Source organism: Magallana gigas, chromosome 2 (genome assembly GCF_963853765.1).
Source record: "Magallana gigas chromosome 2, xbMagGiga1.1, whole genome shotgun sequence".
Classification (NCBI taxonomy): Eukaryota; Metazoa; Mollusca; class Bivalvia; order Ostreida; family Ostreidae; genus Magallana; species Magallana gigas.
In genome coordinates, this window is record NC_088854.1 from 11,540,510 (window position 1) to 11,566,551 (window position 26,042).

Sequence of the window (26,042 nt, forward strand, 5' to 3'; positions counted from 1 at the left end):
TAGTGCAGGCCATGTTTACAAAATTGAGACTGTAAAATAATTCGAAATTAATTCGAAACATTAGGGACAGCGGTAACTGACTTATTATTAACGTAATACGTAGCCCTGGGTGATATTTAATAAAGAGAATGACATTTCCTCGAGAGGTAGAAAAAACATGTCGAATATTCCCCGCTTTGATTTCATTGAATCATGGATTTTATTGCCGATCAGTCGAATATGCATGGTGCCTAAACTACCTTGCACTATTTTTCCATTTGTTGGACAATGGTTATCGCGTGGATCCAAATTATTCAGGAAAAGCACGTAGATAAATTCTATTACTAAAGTAACAGTTTCAAGGATACGTATAATTTCGTAGATAATGATCCTATTAATATAAAAAGTTTTGTTTGCTGCACGGCAGTTATCAAAGAAAACCTAGAATTACCTGACCCATTTCCTGTATTTGTTAAAAATGGAATGACTTAACTACCGGTTTTCATCATAATATTTATTGTGATATTTTAAAAAGATTAATTCAATGAACATAATATGGATTAAAAGTGTGATTCTAAATATACATAAAATGTAAAACAAAAACAAAACGTCGTCTTCATTATTAACACATACAAAGGAATGCGTGCATTGTAAGCCAATGGCAATGGGACAATAAAATGCAATCAAACTCTTTAAAGGTACAATATCAAAGTGAAAAATGATTTCATTTGATATTATTCACGATTTGTACTTTGCAAGACATAATTATTCTTTCTTGGTAAATAAATTAAAATTATTATAGGAGAAACAACTCAAAACTCAGAAACCATTATAAGTGGATCGGATCTTGCATGAACAAATATTTACATGTACAGTGTGACATTCTTATGCAAACAAATGAAAAACTATTACGTTGTTCAATATATCAATGACACTGAAACCATAACAATATAGTATAGTCAACAACATAGTAAGATATAAGAAATGTATTTAAAAAAATGAATAAAGCATAGTACTTTAAGACATGTTGGCACAGTGTTGTTTTATCAGGCTTTAGAGACCGGTCCCTGGACCTGTATAATACAGTACAAAACTACTGAAGAAACAGAGTCATAGAGAATACAGATCGCTGGGTTTTGTGTACATTGATACCGTAGCTAACATATGTAATAACACCAATATAATAAATTGTCAATAAAGCAACAAAATTTTGAATTTTGTTGCTTTATTGACAATTTATTATATGAAAGAAAAAGTGGGCAAGCACATATACCCAACGCTCCCCAATTACTTGACAATGATACACAATCATTATGAATAGCAAAGTTTGCATTGAATACACAAAATAATTTGATAAGGGTATAACTCGCAAAAAATGCACATCTATTCCTTTGTCTTTAACAACTAAAAGCATTCTAATTTCAAAAGGGCCAAATCTCCAGATAAATAACAGAATCTAAATTTCCTGTTAATATGCACTTCTACATGTTGTGTCGTAAATGCCTACAAAGTTCCACTAAATTCCACGTAGCAGTTAACAGGTTAAAGAGAAGTTGTGCTTACGAACTATTTATTACTATATTCAACATAGGGCCAAAATTCCAAATTCAAAAGGGCCGAAATTTCGAAAACAAGAGATGTTTGTGAAACACTTACATGTATGCCCCCCTCCCTTGGAAACATCCACAAAGAAAATGAACGTAAACTGCAAATATTTGGAATTTTTCTAAGTCCAAGGGGCATAACTCTGTTGAAAATTGCTCTATCATACCCAAAATCAAACTTGAACAAGATATTATTTAGATAAACCTGCTGCCAAATTTACCACATATCAATATGTGCACCCTCTGCGAAGAAAATGAGCGGAAACTGCAAATAACTCGAATTTTTTTAAGTCCAAGGGCCATAATTCTGTCGAAAATTGCTCGATCGTACCCAATATCAATCTTGACCTAGATATTATCATGATAAAAATGTATACCTAATTTCATTTCAATATGTTTATCCTATGCTAAGAAAATGAGCGGAAACTGCAAATAACTCGAATTTTTCTAAGTCTAAGGGCCATAACTCTGTCGAAAATTGCTCGATCGTACCCAATACACATTTAGTCCTATATGCCTATGAAGTATCATGAAATTCCGAGCAGCATTTCAAGAGGAGTTGTGCTTACGAAAAAACATGACTGACGAACTGATTGACAGATGGATTGATTGACTGACTGACTAACCATTCAAAACACTTACCGGTACATTGTATAACCCTCACAACTTTGTTGCGTGAGGTTTAAAAATATAAACAAAAATATAATGAAACTAAATTATATAAATTGTACACCTTCCCAGTAAACTATAATAAAATGCATCCGCTATTATAGCAAAAACCATTACAATCATGATCATACATCAGATTAGTGTTAAAGCTTTTCTGAGTGATGGTCCAAGTGAGCTGATGTTTTGATGTGAAGAGAATTTTAACTGTGTGTTAAATGGGAAACTGATAAATTTCTCTCTATTCTCTTTCCCTTCAATTTTATGTAGTACATGTAAATACAAATGATTTTGTTGACATAGACAGAAACATGGTGAATTGTTTCGATTACTAAATAAAAGTAAAATAGCTTTCTCATCAACTTTCACCCATTTCAACTGCCATGCCAAAACATTCTTCTTCTGCATTTTCAGACCAATCAAACGTGTAAGGTGTGATTTCCCCATTCGCATCTTCACATTCAAATTTGATTTCTGTTCCTCCAAAAATAAATCGAACAACTACCTTTCGATCAGTGCCATCTGTGGTGTATGGAATTTTTACATCAAAACTTCCCAACCTCTTGCAGCCATCTACATACTTGGGGTTTTCCTCTTGGGAAGAAAATACACTGAACTGAACTGATTTCTGATCTGGGTATATAGGGAAGTAGGTTTTTTCCTCTTGAGCCTGACCTATAACCAAGTCATCACCCTTTGTGACATGTTTGCTGAAAACATTTTTCTCATACTTTACTCCATTGATAGTTCTTATACGACTTTTGTCTGGAACGTCTCTTTCATCTTGAATTTTTGATAGTGTATTTACACCATAAGTTACTTTGGCAACCCTGGAATCAACTATCTGAGGATTATGTCCAAACAAAACTGCACCTTTCAAAACAGCCAAACCAGCTTCATTTGGAACAATAATATGTTTATTAGGAAAAGCTGTTTTTACTGTTTCTTGCAGAAAGGAGGATTCAGAAAAACCCCCAACCATTAAGATACTTTCAATATTGCGTTGCTTTTTTTTCTGTTCTTCAAGTAACTCTTCCACATGGCTTACAATAGAATCACATATTTCAGAAAACCATTTCTTTATGCCCGGCACCTTTAACTCCAATTTATCTTTTTTACATTCCAATTTCTCAGGGTTGTAATCCTTTGGTATCAATTGAGCCAACTGATTAGGAATTGTAAAAGAAATTTTGGTGCTTTCAGTGTTAATTTCTCGTTTCTTTACTTCTAAATCTTTACGTAAGTCATTGTAGCCGGCAAGGTCCTCTTTTTTGAATGACTCAAATTTTTCTTTTCCTACAGCTTCTTTTATAATATCAAAGAATTTATCATCCACATATGTCCCTCCCCAGGCTCCTCCGCTGGCTTTGTGTAACTCTTTAATACGGTCACCACTCAAAACTTCATGAACTGTAATATCCACTGTTCCACCTTAAAAAGAAATGATAGACTAATGGGTTACATCACTTAACAGAGCAACAATATTTAACCTTTGATTCAAGTAGCTTACCATGCAATAACAATTTATTTTAATATCTACCTGTCTCTATATTCACCTGTATAGATGAATTACTTGTTCATGGGGATAAAAGCATGCTAACCTCACTTTTATTCCCATTAAATTTTACTTTTACAAAAGGGATATAGTGGGAAAGTAAGACTTAGATCCAATCTAATTAAAATTAGACTTGTAATTCCGCTCCTCTACGATACGCTATAGCATATCGTAGAGGAGCGGAATTACAAGTCTTATTTTAATTAGATTGGACTTAGATCAAAACATCTATGACAAATCTTGAAATTTTCTTATGTTGTTTTCATAATTACTGGTAATTCATATATAGTAGTCTTAGACTGTATTTTTCATTGAATTTTTTTTTCTCAACATAGATTCATGTGATATTAATATTGACTCCATTTGTGGCCCCTTTATGACCATCAATAATTATCACTTAGAAATATTTTGACAGAAGCATACAGCTCACTCTTGGCTAGTTTGATATGTAATGCATACCTCCTGCATCCAAGACGAGGTACTGATTGCCCTGACTGAAGAATTGAAATCCTTCATTCTGAACTCTTAAATTGTCATTTAACATCTCAATTGGCAATCGTTTGCAGTACATTGATGCTGCTTCTGGTTCTAATGCTATGGTCAAACAATCATCTCTTATACCTGCCTATAGTAAAGAGAGAAAACATGCAACAACATTTGTAAATCAAAACAAGATCAGCAAATCTTTTTCAAATCAGACACAACAGGTTTTGCTTTATAAGAATCATTGCTAATGATAAAAAAAAATGTCAGTCATCTTTTCTTAATATTTTTTCAGAAGCCTTCATACCTCACATTCATTATTTCAGGTATAAATGCCTATATATAAATAGTAATTAATAAGTGTAATTATAGAGTGTATGGCTGCTCAAGTACCGTACCTTTTTCACATAATAATTTTCGTTAATATATTCATAAATAACACATCATAGTAAAAATAATGCTTGAGTAAGCATGCACTTGATGTTTCCTTGTCAAAAACATGACATGAGATGTCCAATTTTTGCTCAAAAATATTAATTGATTTATAAAAGATATCTACATTTTGGTGTAATTAAGATTATTAATTAATCATTTAATTTAGTGTAAAATGCATAATGCCACGTAGTCCTTTGTGTGTCCCTGCGGTGTTTCACATATTAATAGTTTATGCCATCTTGAGTAATAAGAATGAGATACCTGACAATGTTTGATTAGATATCACATGAACCTCACTTGTGAGTCGTGACTTTGATTCAGTTGAGCTTATCAACAGGGACAAGTATACAAATACCTTTATGGCAGCCTTTCTCATGAAAGACTTTGCAGTGTCATTCCAAATTGCAGGAACTGTCAGTACCCAACGAATTTCCTCTTTCTTTGTTTCTGTATCTCCTTTTTCACTTAGTTTATGCAGAAGATGCTCCTTCATGTATTTTATAGCTGCAGAGAACACATCCATGGCAGGCATTTTTTTTCCACTAATGTCACTTAGCATTGAATTGCTGTCTATGGGTAGTTGCTGAATGAATAAATGTGTAAGCTTAAGGGTAAAATACCATAGATTATGTCTTTAGTAAAAATTTATGCAAAGGATAAGAAAATTAATATCATTAATATTCATTACTAATAAGAACTAGAACTGTCCTAATGGGACTAATACCCCCGCAAGGCTAATTTCAAGTAGGACAAATACCGGTAATTGAAATGAATAATAAAGGTTTGGAACACACACAAATAACAAAAATTCTAGAATTATAAAAAAAAAATTAGTTAAACAAAAAAAATTAAAATCAAAATTGTCAGAATAACCCCTCCCGTTGCAGTAAATGGAAATAAAGGTAGCCAAGCAATGCTCTTCTGTTGATAAAACTTTGAACATCTTTCTAATAAGAGTCTTGACAGATGCAGTTAGTTAATTGTTTCAAATTTTCCTCACTTTCTCCTATGGTGCAATGGAACTCCATATCAGAAAATTGATCCCATAAGACTATGATTTTTTTGATGAGCTTGTTAAATTCAATAAACTCCCAAAACATTACCATAATTACCATACTATGTAAAAATATGTAAAAAAGAAAATTTAATATTACAAACAATTTTAAAATTGCCAAAACACTACAATCATATCAGTAATTTTGAATTTTATTTAAATTAATGCCCTATAAGGTCACTTCAATTTACTTGACTAATAAATTTAAACAACTTCTAAAAATAGTTAACTTCTTTATTAATAATGATATTATCTATTTCCTTATAATGATAGAAACTTTTGGTTTACATGAAACAGTTTTAAAATAGCCCCAAAACCACCACCCATTTTACAGATTTTCAATTTTCCCTAAACACATGCTCCATCTAAACCATGGCTCAGATAATAGCCCCCTTGGGACAAATGAATTCAGCCACACTCGTCTTAGATGTTCTTATTAGCTCCTAAGAATTTATCATTAACAAACAAAAATTTTGCATTGTCAGTTGGTAGAATACTTATAAAAAATTAATTTAGTTAAGACATAAAGACATAAAACCTCCATCTGGATGTATTTATATTAATAAATATATTTTAGAGTGTTTTAATACTATTAATTAATTCATAAAATCTGTAAGGATAACCCCTTACTTTTCAACACCAGTGTACAAAATATAGACTAAGGAAAATGAAAACTGTCATAAAATCATTAAATCTTGTCTGATCTTAAAAAAAATTGCAGGTGCACATCTTCAGATGGTGATCAACATATGTACAAATTTTCAGATTTCCATATGATATACATGTATTACAAACAAGAGGCCCATGGGCCACATCGCTCACCTGAGCAACAATAGGCATGATAAAATCAGCTTAATGGAGTCATAATATATGTGGACAATGAGGTACATGTAGATCCTGAATAAATAAAAGTCCATCCCCCCCCCCAATATTCTTGTGTTTATGATCCAGTCCAAGATGATTTTATAGTCATATTATGTTGAGCATTGCAGTTCTCAAAAAGATCCTAAACAATTGTTTATACACGGGATATAAACCTTCAACACACTCTGAACCCCTTGTGAGGCCCAAGAATCGTCCATGGGCTAAAGTCTAAACAATTTTAAAGAATCAGCAATATGTCAAAATGCTTGCATATAAGTAAAACTGTACATGATTTAATGTTTTGCTTTGTACAACTAGATCCCCAATGTGGCCCCACCCTACTCATCAAAATTTTGATTTTAACAAATTTGAATCTACACTATGTGAATTTGCTTTCACTTAAGTTACAGCTTGTTTAGGCAAATTCATAGAAGATTTTAAGATTTTTCTTTATATATTACTACGTAAAAATTTGCCGCCCCCCCCCCCCCAATCCTACCCCCGGGATCGTGATTTGAACAAAATTAAATCTACACAACCTGATGATGCTTCCACACAAGTATCAGCTTTCCTGGTTGATAAGTTTCTGAGAAGAAGATTTTAAAAGACTGTTCACAACATACTCCTATGTAAAAATTTGACCCCCCATTGTGGCCCCATCCTACCTCAGGGAGTCATGATTTTCACAATTGTGAATCTACACTACCTGACAATGCTTCCACACAAGTTTCAGCTTTCCTGGCCAAATGGTTCTTCAGAAGAAGATTTTTTAAGGATTTACTCTATATATTCCTATGTAAAAATTTGACACCCCCCCCCCCCATTTTGGCCCCACCCTTACACCAAGGGTCATGAATGATGATTTTCACAACTATGAATCTACACTACCTGAGGATGCTTCCACACAAGTTTCAGCTTTCCTGGCCAAATGGTTCTTGAGAAGAAGATTTTTAAAGATTTAGTCTATATATTCCTATGTAAAATTCAACCCCCAATTGTGGCCTGACCCTACCTCCAGGGGTCATAATTTTCAAAACTTTGAATCTACACTACCTAAGGATGCTTCCACAAAAGTTTCAGCTTTCCTGGGCAAATGGTTCTTGAAAAGATGATTTTTAAAAGATTCATCAAAAATTTTCAATAATTCCTTATTATCTCCCCTTGTAAAAGGGTGTGGTCCTTAATTTTCACAACTTTCTCCTTTGCCTAAGGGTGCATTGTGCCAAGTTTGGTTGAAATTGGCCCAGTGGTTCTGGAGAAGATGTTGAAAATGTGAAAAGTTGACAGCTGGACGGACAGACGGACGACAGACAAAATGTTATCAGAATAGCTAGCTCACTTGAGCTTTTAGCTCAGGTGAGCTAAAAATGATTTAATATCATATTTCTATAGACAATGTATAATATTTTACAATATCATATCATATGATACAATATCATTTGATTCAATATAAATAGGAATTATGATAATATATATCATATATCAACAATCACATCTATCAAGCAAGTTTGTGGGAGGTAGGACAAGGTTTTCTCAGCATCCTTGATGATGGAGATCATGCCCTGTATCTGGGGCTAGCCTTACATGTATGTTTCAAAACCAAAGTTAAATATACCGTTAAATTTAGTCATGACAATTTTTTTCCGAGAATCAAACCTGTATTTAACTACTCAAAAAACCTCTGCTCCAGTGTAAAGATCATGAAGATCAAGCTCAAAATCTGAAGCTATCTCTATTTACACACCCATAGTTATATCAGCTCTTTAAATCTGACTAGGTACGAACAGAATTTACTACATTTTGTAACCAGCACCAAGACCCAAACACAATTTATGTTGTTCTAAAATTTTAGAACTGCCTACCAGGCTTGGGGTAATGCTTAATGTAATGGTAATGCATTGTAATGCATTACATGTTTTCAAAGTAATGCTAGTAATGCATAATGCCACAAAATTAGCATTACAAGTAATGGTAATGTAATTCATTACTTTCCAAAATCTAGTGTAATGCTGGCATTACATGGCATTACTTTGCATTACTATGCTTATTTATGAATGTTCACTTTAAAAAATGTGATGAATACATGTAAATGAATAGTTGAAATTGAATTTGACTAAATTTATTTTTTAAGAAGAAAGTAATAATTCTTGAGATAAAATTTTTTAATTGTATTATTAAAAAAAGATTTTCAAAATTTTATTTTTGAATTGTTAATATCACTAAATATTACAGCAAATTTTCATAACATTTTTAAGAGTGTTGTTATTAAGAGTTTTTAATCATTTAAACAATTTACTCCAATTAGTTTGCACTTCAATAAGAAATGTGTCAACAACACACTATGCCCCCAGGATAATCTAAGTATCAAAACAATCTATTGTTATAAGAAGTGCTAAATACCCCAACCCCCTTCCCTTCGCTATGTCCAAATAGAATAGAAGACAGACATGCACCTTTAAAAGCAAAATGAATGCACTGTCCATCCATGATGAAAATCAATATCACTTCCAATATTATAACCCATTTGAAAATAATTTTACTTACTTACTCTCTCTCTCTCTCTCTCTCTCTCTCTCTCTCTCTCTCTCTCTCTCTCTTGTATATTAAGTACACTGTACATTAGTTTGGACTGATAGAAAATACAAGATTCATGTATTTTTTCTATTATTGCACTTAATATATCTTAAGATAAAGATAGTCAAACAGTACTTTTCAGTCCAAGCTTCGACTGCTCCTGTAAAACATTTATTTAGTATAGCTGGGAAGATTACTAACAGGATGCAGTTAAAAGATGAACCCTTTGAAACTTTGATCATAAAGTGCTACAGCAATCTTTTGTCTTAAAGTGTCCTCATTAGAAAGAAATACATTCAAATACAGTATCTTAAGAAATATAACTGGGAAAAACCATCTGTTTATGAATTATAATACAATTATGTGTCCAAAATTATAAAGATTTGTGTAATCTGGGGAAATATCTCTATTTAGCTTTTGATAACCGCAACATTATTCCATAAATTGTTTTTTGTTATGCATGTAATTCTGTGTCTCTATTTCGTATCCTACACTGTATCATGCCAAATGTCTATAGATATCATTTTACTTATGTAATATGTTGTTCATAATGCCACAAGATGATTATATATTGAGCAAATAAAAAATGACTCTTGTATAGTCATTGAATTTGAACCTGATACTGAGCATGAAGCTGTAGATATGTTAAAGAGTGTTTTATATTTGAAACATTTGCAAAAACTCTTTATTAGCTTTACTTTTTTAAAACAAAGTAATGGTAATGGTAATGCATTACTTTACTCATGTAATGGTAATGTAATGCATTACTTCAAGAAAATCAAGTAATGGTAATGGTAATTTAATGCCCAAATTCATGAAGTAATGGTAATGTAATGCATTACTTTACAATGTAATTCGCCCCAAGCCTGCTGCCTACGCATCTAGTTAATTAAGATCACTCCCTGTATCAGAAGCTACCTCTGTGATTCATTTACATAGTTGAATTTATACCATGTAAGTTTGAATTAGTACTATTATTTACATAAACATGTGACCAGCTCCAAAAACCTTAACCTCCTCCAGCATCTGAAACGTTTGGTTCAGATTCAGCATCCAAGCCTGTGGAATGCATCAGTATAACAAGATGCATCATCTACCCATATCTGGTAAAGATTGAATCAATAATAATTAACAAACATTTGTCTATCAAAGGGCACCTTAAACTCCTCCACCATCCAAAACTTTTGCTTCATATTCAGCATTTTAGCCTGTCAAGTGCTTAGTATAATAAGACTATCCATGTAAGTATGATGAAGACAAAACCAGTAGTATAAACTGAGATACGGTCATCATAGGGCACCTGCTTCAAAAACTTTAACCAGCTCCAAAAACCTTAACCTCATCCAGCATCCAAAACCTATAGCTCAGATTCAGTATTTAAGGCTGTATAGTGCATCATTGTTACAAGATGCTCCATCCATACAAGTTTAGATAAAAAGAACCAGTAGTAACTTTGCTATGGCCATCAAACAGCACCTACTTCAAAAACTTTAACCTGCTCCAACACCTTAACCTCCCCCAGCATCTGAAATTCATGGCCCAGATTCAGCATCCAAGTATTTCAAGTCCAATATAGGTCTAGATGCATCATCCATGCAAGTTTGGTGGAGATAAGACAAGTGATAGCTTGGATACAGGACCTGATCCAAAAACTTTAACCAGGTCCAGACGCCAACGCCAAGGGTATAGCATAAGCTCCCCCTGACTTTGTCTCGTTGAGCTAAAATTGAATTTCCATGAAATTAAAACCACCATGAATGGTACCATCACAGCAAATCATGAAATTTAACACAGTACATCATTATAAGTACCTTATTTTTGGCATCTTTATTATGATAAAGTTGCATTTTGAATCTTTGGAAATAGTAGAAATTCTCGTGCCTGTTGTCATTTGCTAACTCTGTGAACTGCTTTTCTGCCTCATATCCAAATGCAAGAAGTTTCTGATTATTATCAAACAAAATACTTGTTGGATTTTTTTCCGATATTAATTCTGAGCTCCATTTGTGAGCTGTAATTCTGAGTGGATCATCATCAAATTCAGCTCGTGATGAAAATGCATAACCTGAGTATGCGGTTCCAAAGTCAATGGCTGCTACTAGCAGATTTGGAGAGCACCAAGGTTTTTCTGTGGTTTTTTTATCAAATTTTTGATCATCTGTTTGACTCTGTGGATTTTTTTCAGCCATATTTCTTTTTGTATCTAAATGAAAAAAATAATTACAAAATTCAATTTAAAAAAAATAGGTTATCATAAATTATAATGCATTTGAAACATAATTTATCTTCCCTTTAATGCATTTGAAACATACACTGTAATTTATAATTTATCTTCCCTTGTCCTCTATTAGCCTGAAAATATAACAAGAGGCCCAGGGGCCACATCGCTCACCTGAGCAACAATTGTCTTAATTCTGATCAAATTAGCATTACAGTATCAAAATATCTTGACAAATAAGTACAGCTAAAGTATTACATAAGTATTGCTAAAAAAAAATTGAAAATCTGCCAATTTTTATCCACCTCTATTTTTGGGGTAAATACCAAGCCCCTTTTGTTGTTGTACCTGTAAGAAGATTTTTCTCTATTCCTATATACCCCCTTCCATTTCGTGGCCCCATTTTTCTCTAGGGAATAATGGTTTCATCAAACTTAAATCTGCATAACCTGTGCTTTCACACTTAGTACTGAGTTTTGGACCGAAAACTTTCCCAGAATATTTTTAAAGATTTTCTCTATATATTCCTATGTGAAAATTCAAACCGCCATCACGGCCCCACCCTATCACTAGGGACTGTAATTTTGCAAACATGAATTTACACTACGCGAGGATGCCTCTACAAAAGATTAAGCTTTTCTGGCCAAATAGTCTTTAAAAAGAAGATTTTTAAAGATTTTCTCTATATATTCCTTTGTAAAAATTCATCCCCGATTGTGGCCTCACCATATCCCTGGACTATTATTTAAACAAACTTGAATCTATACGATCTGGGGATGCGTCCACTCAAATTTGGGCTTTCCTGGCCTAATAGTTTTGAGAAGAAGATTTTTAAAGATTTTCTTTATATATAAAAATTTATCCCCCATTGTGGCCCCGCTCTACCCCCAGGGACCATGATTTGAACAAACTTGAATCTACATTATCTGAGGATGGTTACACGCCAATTTGAGCTTTCTTAGCCAAACAGTTTTTAAAAGAAATTTTTTTAAAGATTTTCTCTATATATTCCTGTTTAAAAATTTATCCCCTAATTGTGGCCCCACCCTACCCCTAGGGACCATGGTTTGAACAAACTTGAATCTACACTATCTGAGGATGCTTCCACTCAAATTTGAGCTTTGTTGGCCTAATACTTTTTTAGAAGAAGATTTTCTCTATATGTTCCTATGTAAAACTTGATCCCCCCATTGTGGCCCCACCCTACCCCCAGGGACTATGATTTGAACAAACTTGAATCTACACTATCTGAGGATGCTTCCATTTCAATTTTAGCCTTTCTGGCCCGATAGTTTTTGAGAAGAAGATTTTTAAAGATTTTCTCTATATATTCCTATGTAAAACTTGATCCCCCTATTGTGGCCCCATCCTACCCCCGGGGACCATGATTTGAACAAACTTGAATCTACACTACCTGAGGATGCTTCCACTTTAATTTGAGCTTTTCTGGCCTAATAGTTTTTGAGAAGAAGATTTTTAAAGATTTTCTCTATATATTCCTATGTAAAAATCCATTCCCCCATTGTGGCCCCACCATACCACCAGGGACTATGATTTGAACAAACTTGAATCTGCACTACCTGAGGATGCTTCCACTTTAATTTGAGCTTTTCTGGCCTAATAGTTTTTGAGAAGAAGATTTTTAAATATTTTCTCTATATATTCCTATGTAAAACTTGAACCCCCTCTTGTGGCCCCTCCCTACCCCCAGGGACCATGATTTGAACAAACTTGAATCTACACTACCTGAGGATGCCTCCACACAAATTAAGGCTTTTCAGGCTGAGTAGTTTTTGAGAAGAAGATTTTTGAAAAATACCAAAAAAAAATTCAATAATTCTCAATTATCTCCCCTTTAAAGAGGGCGTGGCCCTTCATTTGAACAAACTTGAATCCCCTTCACCTAGTGGTGCTTTGTGCCAAATTTGGTTGAAATCTGCCCAGTGGTTCTTGAGAAGAAGATGAAAATGTGAAAAGTTTACAATGACGACGACGACAACGACGACAGACAACGGACAAATTGTGATCAGAAAAGCTCACTTGAGCCTTTGGCTCAGGTGAGCTAAAAAGGCTTTTATAATTATAAAAAATTTAGCACTTACAACTGACAAGAATTCATAAAAGTATTTGGTCTTCATATAAGTTTAGATTGCTCATCAAATGCTACTTTACAATGAAGGACTTCATTGTAGGTCAATATGTGGTTATATGGACCCATGTCAAGTGATATTGATCGAAGGCATAGAAAGCACAGAAAGTGATATCGACTGAGCTTGCAAGGTCGATATCACTTTTTGTGTCTGAGGTAACCACCACCCAGACCAGAAGTGCAGGCAATCTGGAATACTAGGTAGATGTGCTACTCATCAACGATCAGTTGAAGTCATGGAGAATATTGTTCTGCATGGGACCTTACTACAATAGGGTGGGGGTAAGAGGCGTATTTTTAGTAACTTTGCTATGTGAAGCTTAAAGGTCCAAACCCTCTTGGCCCTTCTCTAGATCTGTGCATGGGTTGGAGAATGCGAAAGGCAAAATACTTGTGAATGAATAATGATAAACTGATGTTGCATTTTCACATTATAATGAAATACAGTGAAGTCGCCAATTCCATGTCGTCCCCAATTCCGGGTCACTTGTGTGTATTTCATGTCACCTTGTTTAAATTGAAGCATAAAAAACTTAATAAATACATTTACAGACCCTCCGAGAAACGAATTTAGAAAATCAAGCGCTTTCGAGATGGAGATTTTCACACATCTTTGACATGCTATTTTCATTATTATTCATTTATCATTATTGCAGCATGGTTGATGTGAAAGTTGTGGGAGGGTGTTAATGGATTAAAAATATTGCACATGCATTCAGTTATATGTCAACAGTTATTCAGAATGATAACTGCTCAAATAAATTTACACCAATTAGTTAATCAATCTAAAGGAATTTCCCCAATTGCAGGTCACTATACCTAAAACATATTTTTCTGCAGATTTACGAAAACGTGAAAGAGAGAAAAAGAGATTCAATTGAATAAAATGATCCATCCAGCTCAGGTGTCATGTTATTTTTCTTTTTGTCACAATGATGACATAATGACGATCATTTCATTCTGAATCACGACTGTCATTTACATTTAGAAATTGGTCCCTGTTACTTGACAAGACTGTCATTTACATTTAGAAATTGGTCCCTGTTACTTGAGTATCAATAGTTGTAAATTTATTTTCTGATCAGCATTATTTTTTATATGCTGCAAATTTATAAAACTATTGTTCTGAGACGATTACCAGACATTAATGACACTTTGAAGTCACATGACCCGAAAATGGAGAGAATGATTCGAAAGTGGGGAAACCATGCCTTGTTGAAATGCCTCTGAAAATATTGTTTCCGGGAATCTATTTTCAAAAACAAAAAAGATGCTTAATAACTCGATAACAAAATGTACTTTCAATATACATATTGTATAAAATTTAAATAGAACAGTTTTGCAAAATATCAAAGAAACAGTCTGATGTGATCCGGAATATGGTGACTTCACTGTATGTTTTCATTTGTGTCAGTTTCTCTGGGTTAAAAAAAGATGACATGATTTTTTCTCGTTGTATTGATTTCATTTTTGCTTCCTTCCACAGATACTTATAATAAAAGTGCGTCGGTTATTATGTGCTGAAATGACAGCAGAGAAAAATCTAGTGTTTGAGTTTCGAAGACACACTACTATATATAGCTACATGTATATAGCAAGATATAGAATATAACATGTTAAAAATGTGTCGTCTAAGCAGGCACTGAGCAGACTTCTTCTTTTTTAAACGAAAAAAGTTACCAATATTAAATCAATGTTTAAGTTTTTGTCAAATGAATACCCTCTTTGGCAATATAGAATAGATGCACAAGGCATGCAAACCGAAAGTACACTTAAAATTTATCTAATAAACTTACTTGAACACCCTGTTTACTTATAAAGACTTTTCATTGCTACTCCAAATTGCATATCAATAATGTCATAACAATGATACCAATGGTTTTCAGGATGATGGACAAATGAATTAACGGGTTTTCCACTAACATACAAGAACTACTCGGCTGTCTCCGTTTATTTACGATCAGCTAGTGAATCTAATAGCGGAAATTGCCGAGTAGTTACGATTGTAGATAGCTCTACCAATCGCAACTTCTCTGGCCTTTCCGGCAGACTCGGAAAAACACCTCGAATGTATACAATCGCAACTTCTCGGGCCTTTCCGGCAGGCTCGGAAAAACGAATGCAGTTAGGGGACGGGTGAGATCAAAACCGGTAGTGACGTTGCGCATGCGCAAAAATTGTAAACATGGAACAGATTTCGCGCATGCGCTAAAAAACTTAGAAGTTGAAGATGGCGGCGCTTTCAAATGCCTCACTTTATGTTCTTCTAAATGTAAGCGTTGCAGCACGTGTTTATAACTGTAATTTACAAGGGGAAGTTTAACATGTTATGATTTATAATTTTCTTACATAATTAGCCACAAAACCATACATAATACGCAAGAAACATACACAATCCAAATACAAACAATTCTCTCTGCACACTGATATATAAGCTGTGTTTACAAATGTTATAACTGTGTCTGTTTATGATTTGAACTCGGTTCGTTTCATTAGAAGTGAATTGTCCACACAAGATATAATATTTATATTACATCATACTGCTTTTGTAATAGTAATTAATATTTTTTCATCAAATCATAATCTGCCAAATGGGGGGGGGGGGGGGCTACTTTAATACAAACTTGACTTTCTTTATAGGCAATGTGAATGAGAATATTTATTTTCATGTATATAAATTTTAATTCATTCATGACCAATGCCCATTGTACAATCAGGCATATACAAAATACTGAACAAACTGTCGATAAATATGTGTAGCATCAAGTAGACAAGTACTACAATTACTTCATTTTATAAACCCTCCAAACCCCCTAGTGACTTGAAATGTACTGTAATGATATAAAAAAAAATTAGTGGTATTGATAAGAATTGGAAGAAATAATTGGATATATTTTTTCATGTTGTAACTTATGTGATTCATTTCATTAATAGGTTCTTCTGGTAATCCAAACAACAGTTGGTGGTATCCCAATAAGGTCAGGTCTATATGAAGACCATGATTATCTCTCCTTGCCAGTAAGTCACCAATAACTGTTACATATAAAGTCTTAACTGACATCTTGTTTGCCAATCAATTATACAAATATTTTATTGACACAAACACAATTACAATAATTTGCAAAGGCACAATGAATATACAGAAACATCATTGTATGTTTACAATAATGATAATGTTTTCATACATTCTCAGATGGTATTATTATATTTTACAGAATAATGCTGAACCCCCTTGCTCTTGTTCCCCCAATAATACCCAGAGAAGAAATGAAACAGAAGACAACTATCAGGTTTATTTCAATTGGAATTATATTTCAAAATACATATGTACTGTAATAAACAGTATATGTATAAATTCTAATACCTCCTTACAAGCACATAATTTGGATACTACTATAGTATAGAAATATTGCATTAAATATTAAACACAATCAACATGTTAAGTTCAATGTATGATTACAATGTAAAATAATACTACGGTAAGCTTTTTACAGTCTATCTATCCTTTCAATCAAATTGTGCAAGATATGTTTATGTGCTAACTTAAATCAGTTTTAACCTTCATGCTACACTGTGTATAAATTTGTTTACATCAATGGATGTTTCTATTGTTACATGTCAATGCTTACATTAATACTTTTCTCTCTATCTGCTTGATGTTCACAATTTACTTGAATTCAACAGCCAATGCAAGATGACAGGAGAAGATTGAGGGCAGATCCACCCAGTATTCCAGATATTGAGGTACTTTATGCAGATATTGGCATTTATAATGAAATGTTCAAAATCATTCCTTTGGTGATTCATGCAAGCTATGAAGGAGGCATGCAAGCATTAATACAGAAACCAACTTCTTTCTGCGATAATTGCTACTTTCTTATACTGTATGCATCACCAAACAAAGCATTTTTATACACCTGCAAACAAAGTACAGGGGGATATCAACTGTCTGTCTGTCTGCCAAATTGTGCAAGATAAGTTAATGTTTTAAATTAAATCAGTTTTACTTTTATGCTACACTGTTTTGATTGTTGTTACTGATTCTGTACTGTATACAGATTCAGTAACAACAATGGATGTTAATTATACTGTTACATGTCAGTGCTTATAATAATGCTTTTTTCTCCAACTGCTTGATGTTCACAATTCACTTGAATTTAACAGCCAATGCAAGATGACAGCAGCAGATTGATGGCAGATCCACCCAGTATTCCAGATATTGAGGTACTTTATTCTATTCAGATATTGACATTTATAATGAAATGTGCAAACAGTGCAAATTTGATGAAAATCTTGATTAAAACATCAAAATTATTTCTTTGGTGTTTCATTCAAGCTATAAAGAAGGCAAGCATAAATACAGAAACCAACTTTTTTCTGCATTAATTGCTTCTTATACTGTATGAATCACCAAATAAAGCATTTTTATACACCTGCAAACAAAGTACAGGGGGATATCACCTGTATGTCTGTCTGTCTGTCTGCCAGTATATGTACTGAAATGACACAGTGAATGGATTAATCTGTATATATGTTGAATACCACCATATACTAGGTACGCACATATCGTCACTGGAAATAAAGTGTTCAGTTTTGTCAGTAATTGTTTAAACACAATTAGATTTCTTAAGAAATAGGAAAGAAAATACTCAGTAGATTTAAATATACTTTAAGATATTTGATATACATGTACACGTACTAGTACATGTACATGTATCATAAGTTTTGAAGGAATATATCAAATATGCAGTTTCCTTTCATACTAAGACCCTGTAATTAGTTATATTGCAAGATCATACTAAGTGTACTGTAATGTAAAATACTACATCTACTGACTGGTACATCCTAACAAGTATCATACATGTAGACTTAATTAGCAACTCTAATATCTAGCTTTGCACTTTTATATTTTTGTGTTGTTTTTCATTGTTCTTTATAGATGGAAGATGTATTACTTGAGGAAATAGCCCCTGAGGATTTGGATAATGTAAGATAATTATGTTGCATGTAATTACATGTAGTACAACATGTAGTCAATGTCACAATAATTCAAAGCCATGCTATTTATATATAATATGTTTACATAATAATAAATAATTTTATGAAGAAAACATTAAGGTTTAGACATTTCTGATCTAATTGATCTTAATGTCCTACCATTTTGTGAAAGGCCATATAAATATAAGTCCTTGTAAATTATTATAAAATATACCTAATTATAAGCCATAAAATCTTTAAGAAATGTCGGGAGAGGTGACATTTTAATGGCTCTTGTATATATAGACTATAAAGAAAAGAAAACTCTAGATGTTATTGGCCTATTTATTTTAAAACAAAGTGGCACGTTATGCTTAATCTAACTGGTGAATTGTCCCTCGTTCCTTAATAAATTTGGGAGGGGGGGGGTGTAGAAAAAATTAAGAAATCATAGACCTACATGCAATTAAGAGAAATCTATTTTACACAGATGAAGGAGAAAAAAAAAACAAACAAATTTTGAATTAGAGAACACTTGTATATATTTATATTATATATTATGACTACAGGGCTAATGAAATCATTTTTAATATTCCGGGAGTGCTTAATCTAATTAATTTAACTTTCTAAATTCTAAAAAAAAAAAAAAATTAAAAATTGTAGCATAATATACAGTGACATAATTGAACAAATCTTAAGTACCAAAAAATAATTGGACAAAACTACACCACCCTATCCTATATAATTATTAGAGCCCTGTCTTAACACCAGAATCCCTGACCCAGGGGCCATGTATGCTTAGAAAATAAAAAAATATGTTTGATTTTATTATAATCCTAGTCAAACAGGTTTCATGCCAAGTTGATTTATTGTCAATGATAATAGATTGAGGAAACTGATAATTAATGATTTTCATGGAAATTTATTCACAAATGTATAGATTTTTTGAATTTCTGAACATCATCAGTCATGGTATATTAAAAACAGATTATGATGCATATACTGTAAAAATTCACTTCTCTTTACTGAATGGTATAATAAGAAAATTGTACATGTAATAGTATATGTATCAATGATTTGCTTGATAAAAATGGATCATTTCTTAAATTTACAAGACATTCAGAGTAATTAATTTGATGTCGGACCTTATTTTGATCTCCTTACAATTATCTTGGTCTACAAAAACTCTTACATGTACATATAAAGCTATATAGTTTATATTATCTTGGAATTCTAAAAGAAGATGATAACCCAGGACCCTTTATACATGTATATCTTTTCACTTTTTTGTTTTGCCCTACAAAAAGCTCTAATATTATGAATACCTGGTAATACTCTAAACATGAAATCACAGTGAAGCGAAATCAGGATTATATTTTATGTTGTTAGATTTACAAAGGAAAACTACATGAACTATACCATTAAATCATGATTTTTTGAAGTATACAGTCTCATTAGCGCGTTATGAAAATTTGTATGCACACATCGCTGCAGTAATGAGACTGAATACTTTAAAAAATCATGATTTAATGCTTATATTTACACTTTTTTTAACTTCTTGCCTTGTCTGCAAATGTGATTTATACCTTAAAATTGCTATCTTATCCTAAGTTAATATTAATGGAAAAGCCACATTAACAGCCACAAGCGAGAACTTTGATTTTTAATTCACTCGTGACGGTGCAGTTTACAGCGTTCAACGTTTGTGACGTAATAAAATTTGTCATTTTAACTTTTGAGTACCCAGTGATTAGTTGTTGCATTTAAAGACATTTAAAGATCACAGCATTCAATGGAAAAACACAGTAGAATGTAAATATTTAGGAAAAGATTACATGAAAAATACTTATAAATGTTTAAACACATATATCAACCTTTAATAAATAGCAGAATTGATAATTTCTATAAGAAATAGGAAACTTGGCGTTTCTTTTTAATAGACTCAATGACTGAACAAATTTTACCAGTAATTGCAGATTCTTGAGTACCAGAATATAAAGTTCTTTATTTCCTATATAGCCATCGTCAGATCCCACGGGTTTTCTATCCGTTACACTCAGTGTAATGGATAGAAACCTCTGGGTTCCGACGATGCTATATAGCTCGTAACACAAGATTTGATTGGCTAATAAACCATATCCGTACACCCGACTTGAGCTGGAGGTAAATAACCTGACGTCACAATTGATTAAATGTGACATCACAATAATAATAAATAGCATATCTTGAAAGTGTAATACAGCTTTGATTGGACATGGGGAATAGTATTTTTTGGTTTACATAGGAAATAAATTAATTCATTATCCAGCTCCAATCAAGGGTGAACGGACATTAACTATTGACCCTTCATGTTCAACAACTAGTATTCTCTCTTTCTCTTTCTCTCCCCCTCTCTCTCGATACTTTTGGGCAATCAGACAAAACAAACCCCCAATTTTATGAAGCTGCATGCTGCTATTACTATATGTTGATCTTCAACTGAATACATTTTTTATAACTGATACCCATGAAAATGCAATATTTGTACATATTTATTATAATAACAGGGATTTAATTTCATGGAGGTGATAAGAAACTACCAGCAAATGGACTCGGAAGTAGAGCGTCAAGACAGGTATTTAAGAACATTCGGTCTCCAGCGCGTTTCCATCATGGGCGATGGAAATTGTTTGTTTCGTGCTGTAAGTTTCTCACTTTACAGTCACCAGAATAATCATGCATACTTAAGAAATTTAGCAGTAGATACTTTAAGGGCTAATATTGCAGAATTTTCAGATTACTTTTTATCAGATAGAGGAACTGCATTGGAACAAATTAACAGATTGGGTCAACCAAATACTTATGCAGGACAGGAATGTATATATGCACTGGCAAAGGCTCTCAACATTAATATTTTGGTTACATTTGGTGGAGATGATTCCTCATCTGAAGTTATTACAATGGAAAACTCTTTCACAAGTACTGCAAACCAGAACCACATACATATCATTTGGAGGCGTTTTGGTGGAGGTCATTATGAGGCAGTGTCAGATGTAGGAAGAGACCAGGTTTCTGATCCACCAGTGTATCCTTTTGTTAGCAGTCAGGATAATCTCCACACAAAGCCATGGAATACAAGTACACCATTTTTAAAGAAAGTTGAAATCCCAAGCAACAGCCACAAAAGTTATGACACTAGCTCCAATAGCATCAGAGATTTAGAAGATTTGCAAAGTCATTTGTCAGAGCTGCATAGTTACTCTATAGTAAGGCAGAGTGCAGTGGGCTAAGTTCCCCTAAGCAGAAACACACATGCTCTCAATGCAAACTTACATTTTCTTCCTTCATTACTCTAAAAAAGCACCAGGCTAACAACCACAACAAAAAGCAGAATAAAGGAAAGTCATACCAGTGCATGGCATCATCATGTCCCCTATATTTTAGAACATTGGAGCAGCTTGTTGAACATGAAATTGTAGCACATGGGGCAAATATTGAGATAGAAGAGCTCTCTTTTCAAAATAAGGATGACTTCTGCAAGTTTAAAGAACAGGAAGAAATGAATACAAACACAAGGTTTGTCATGAGGAATAAGGTTCAAGAGAATAAAAAGAAAGAGAAGGTTTACTCCTTGGAATGCCATAGGAATGGTTGCATAAGATCGCATAAAAACAGGGGATATCAAATGAAGTTTTCACGAAAAAACATTAAGGGTAGTTGCCAACTGAATAGTATCTGTCCAGCAAGATTTTCTGTGCGGGAAAAGGAAGATGGAAAAATATGTGTTAAATATATCAAATCTCATACCCATTCCCTATCATTTGAGAACAGCAAATTTTTACCGATACCTGAGGGAATAAAAACAGAAATTTTAGGAATGTTGTCCTTGAAAATACCAATAAATAACATCATTGACAAGATACGGGAGCGCTTTTCAGATAGGGATCACCGTGATAACTTGGAGGACATCAAGTATTACAATTTGATTGATCGTAGAACAATTCATAACTTAAAGAAAAAATTAGCAGATCCATCAGTTATTCAGCACAGCAATGATGCTATTTCTACTTTCTTAAAGGTTGAAATGCTCAAAAGGGAGAAGTTTAATCCAGTTTTATTATTCAAGCAACAGGATGTTGAAAATGATCCCTCTTAAACACCAGGATTAACCAGGGAGGATTTTTTGCTAGTATTGATGACCAAGCAACAATTAGAGATTTATAGAAAGTTTGCCAACAGAATAGTATGCATGGATTCAACTCATAAAACTAACAGCTATTCCTTTAAGTTGATTACTCTTTTGGTTCCTGACCAGTTTCGCAGAGGTTACCCTGTCGCATTTTGCATTTCTAACAGGGAGGATGAAACAGCTATTGCCTTATTCTTGAAGTCTGTCAAGTCAAGGTCTCCAGACACAAAATTGAATGTCATAATGACAGATGATGATAATGCTGGTTGGAATGCTGCAAGGTCTATTTTTGGAAATGATTTGCAACATTATTTGTGCATATGGCACATATACAGGTCATGGACTCGCAATGTCCAACAGTATTTTAAGAATGACGAGCACAAAAGTTCTGTGTTTAGTTTTCTGTGTGCTATGTTGGAGGCCAAAACTGAAGATGAATTTTTACAGTACAAGTCTGCCTTTGTTGCCAAATTGCAGGTAATTAATCAAGCATTTTTAAAATACATGGAGGATCATTATTTTAGCAGAGCAGAAAAATGGGCAAAGTGCTTCAGGAAAGGGGACTATTGCAAGGTTGATACAAACATGTTTGTAGAAAGTTTCCACAATCAACTAAAAACTATTTATTTTGAAGGGAAAAGGAATAGGAGAATTGATGTTTTATTGGAAACTCTTTTGAAATTGGAAAATAATCTATTCATCAACCATTTTAAGAGGGTGGCATACAATATGCCTTCTAAAGAGGACAGTGATACACAAAACAGGCATAAAAGTAGTCTTCAAATTCCCGATGGACATATAAAGCAATTATCGGACAGGTTTTTTATTGTAGAATCCCAGGATAATCAATATTTGATAGAAATTTGCCATCTATATTGTATGGAGGAGCATTGTTACCTTAGATGCAGAGAAATACCTTGTATAGACTTATGCTATCACATGTATCACTGCAACTGTCCAGATTACATAAATGGGTTTTTATGTAAACATGTTCATAAAGTCCATAGCATGTTTACACTTAAAAACAATGAGGATGACTGTGAGGACAGGGCACTTTTTGTCAATCCTAGTCAAGACTCTTCTCAGTCTCAGGACACCTCACCAGGACAGGAAACTCAGCTCAATACAATCAAAACTTTAATAAAGCAGATTGAAGAACAGCTCAGTCATCCTAAAGTCAGAGGCATTAGGCTCCCAAACATAATTCAATCACTTCAGACCATCAAAGCTGGCAATGAGGCTTGTATCAACCTTGCAGATGATTTAGGTGGGCTCAAAGAGACAGAGAAAATTTCAGGTAATGCAAATAATATCTTGCAACCAAGATTTCATGGGACAAATAAGAAGAAAGGGAGGCCAAAAAAGGTTCCACTCAGAAAACCATCTAAAGAGGAAAAGGAACAACTTCTGAAGGATCAGAATTTGCCCGAAGTAATACCAGAGAGAAGAGATATGCAGAATGCCCCAACAGTTGCCCCATACCCTCCTTTGCGATTGGTGCCAAGCTCATCCTCCACTGATCCACTGTCTAGAGAGCCAGAACAATCGCTGTTCGAGTAAGTACATGTACAAAATCTTATTTCTCAATTTTCTAATACACATTTGTAATTGTGATTGAAAATGTGTAGTTAATGATATAAACAAATCTTATTGTGTTTTGCAGAGTTGATGGCAGGATTGGATTACAATCATGGATGAGAGTTCCACCACCATTAATTGGAAGGAGAATAACGATCACAACAAAGGATGGGAAAAAGCAAGTGTTGATGTTTTCCAATGGAGTAGCTGATGACAACAGTAATAAAAATGATCCTCCTGCTTGATTGAAACCGACATCTACAACAAAGAAAGCATCAAAATTTATTCCAACTTTATACAGCTGTTTAAATGCATAAAGTGAGCTAACTACTGAACAAAAGACCCTAATTGGATCATTTTTGACAATGGTGCATCATGTCAGTCCAGTAGTAGACTGGCAATGGCGTAATGGCCAGTGCACCAAAGTCAAAACAGCAAGTCAAGCCTTTGAACCAGCCTTGCCAGCCCTGAGACTTTCTTTGTCATTGGTGCATCATGTCAGTCCAGTAGTAGACTGGCAATGGCGTATAGGCCAGTGCATCAATGCATCGAGAGAAAAAGACAGCTTTGTGATCCACTACCGGTCCTACATAATACTCTGATACCAATGCATCATGTCAGTCCAGGAGTAGACTGGCAATGGCATACATGGCCAGTGCTTGGTTTCATTGATATTATTGCCCACCAGTATGTTGCTCTATCTTTTATGCTTACAACTTCTCTCTATGTATAGGTAAAGATCTAGCTAAGAAAAGTTGTGCTACTAAATTGTGTACAGTATTCAAAATTTGCTTTAAAACTTGGTTAACTTAAATTTAGAAGACAAATATAAGTATTTTCTACTGCACCTTTTGAACAATAATGAACTTGATAAAAATGATTACATTCATTAGACCTTAGAAAACAAATGAATACATCAGATGAGCACTGTATGCACAAATTCTTTACCTAGATTTTTATCATACATGTATATGCTTTATCAATTGTATTTCAGATTAACTTTACTTTAGTTTTGACTTCTGTAGGTGACAATAATGAGAGAAACTTTACAGATAATTCTTTAACTGTTTCTTAACTGATGACGCCCGGACAGTTAAAGAATATTATAAAGATTCCTATTTTATATTATTTTAGGTACTGTAGACATGGATATTTGGTTACATGAATGAAGTAAACCCAGAGTGAAAAGAATACAAATACATCTACTTCTTAATATATAATGTAATCATCTATAAATTATCCTTTTATGAAAATATCCATGTTTACAATTATAACAGTAACTGTGAGCTATTTACTATTTCATGAATATATATATATACATGTATGACCATAAGTGGTACAAATGTACTGATATAAGAACAAAACTTAGTTTCACTTGTATTTGAAAATAATTTTCTCCTACACTGTAAGGGCAGAAACTTGCATGGCAGAATAGATAGATTTGATTGCAAACCATGACAAAATTTTGGGGGAAAATTCAACTTTGGCCATTTTCTTTGTATTCAAAAACAATTGATATATTAATATAAATGTACTAATATTGTTAAAAGCCAAAAAAACTATCAGCCGTGCCATGCAGGTCTTAAGGAATGTGTTTGGGAGAAACTTTCAACGAAATGTGTTTAATTTGCTGCAAAATTCATGATGAATCTATTTCAAATGAAAAATTTCTTAATTTCAAAACTGTTTAGAATTTTAAAGATGTTAATTGTCCCTTTTGCTGTAGAAATGTTTTAAA

The 26,042-nt window shown here is 33.4% G+C and overlaps 1 protein-coding gene and 1 long non-coding RNA gene across 2 annotated transcripts; one reads left to right on the plus strand and one right to left on the minus strand.

Moving 5' to 3' along the window:
- Positions 1-806: 806 nt before the first annotated feature.
- On the minus strand, positions 807-15,588 carry LOC105331264 (heat shock 70 kDa protein 12A). Its single transcript, XM_011433376.4, has 5 exons — positions 15,378-15,588; positions 11,026-11,417; positions 5,078-5,305; positions 4,264-4,429; positions 807-3,680 (listed from the first exon to the last, which is right to left on the minus strand). The coding sequence occupies exons 2-5, from the start codon at positions 11,401-11,403 to the stop codon at positions 2,608-2,610; spliced, it is 1,845 nt and encodes a 614-aa protein (XP_011431678.3). The 5' UTR covers positions 11,404-11,417; positions 15,378-15,588; the 3' UTR covers positions 807-2,607.
- Positions 15,589-16,519: 931 nt separating this feature from the next.
- Positions 16,520-18,639, plus strand: LOC117689098 (uncharacterized). The gene is made up of 5 exons (XR_010710752.1): positions 16,520-16,599; positions 16,797-16,871; positions 17,266-17,325; positions 17,746-17,805; positions 18,521-18,639. It is a non-coding gene; the product is annotated as an uncharacterized lncRNA (long non-coding RNA).
- Positions 18,640-26,042: the final 7,403 nt, after the last annotated feature.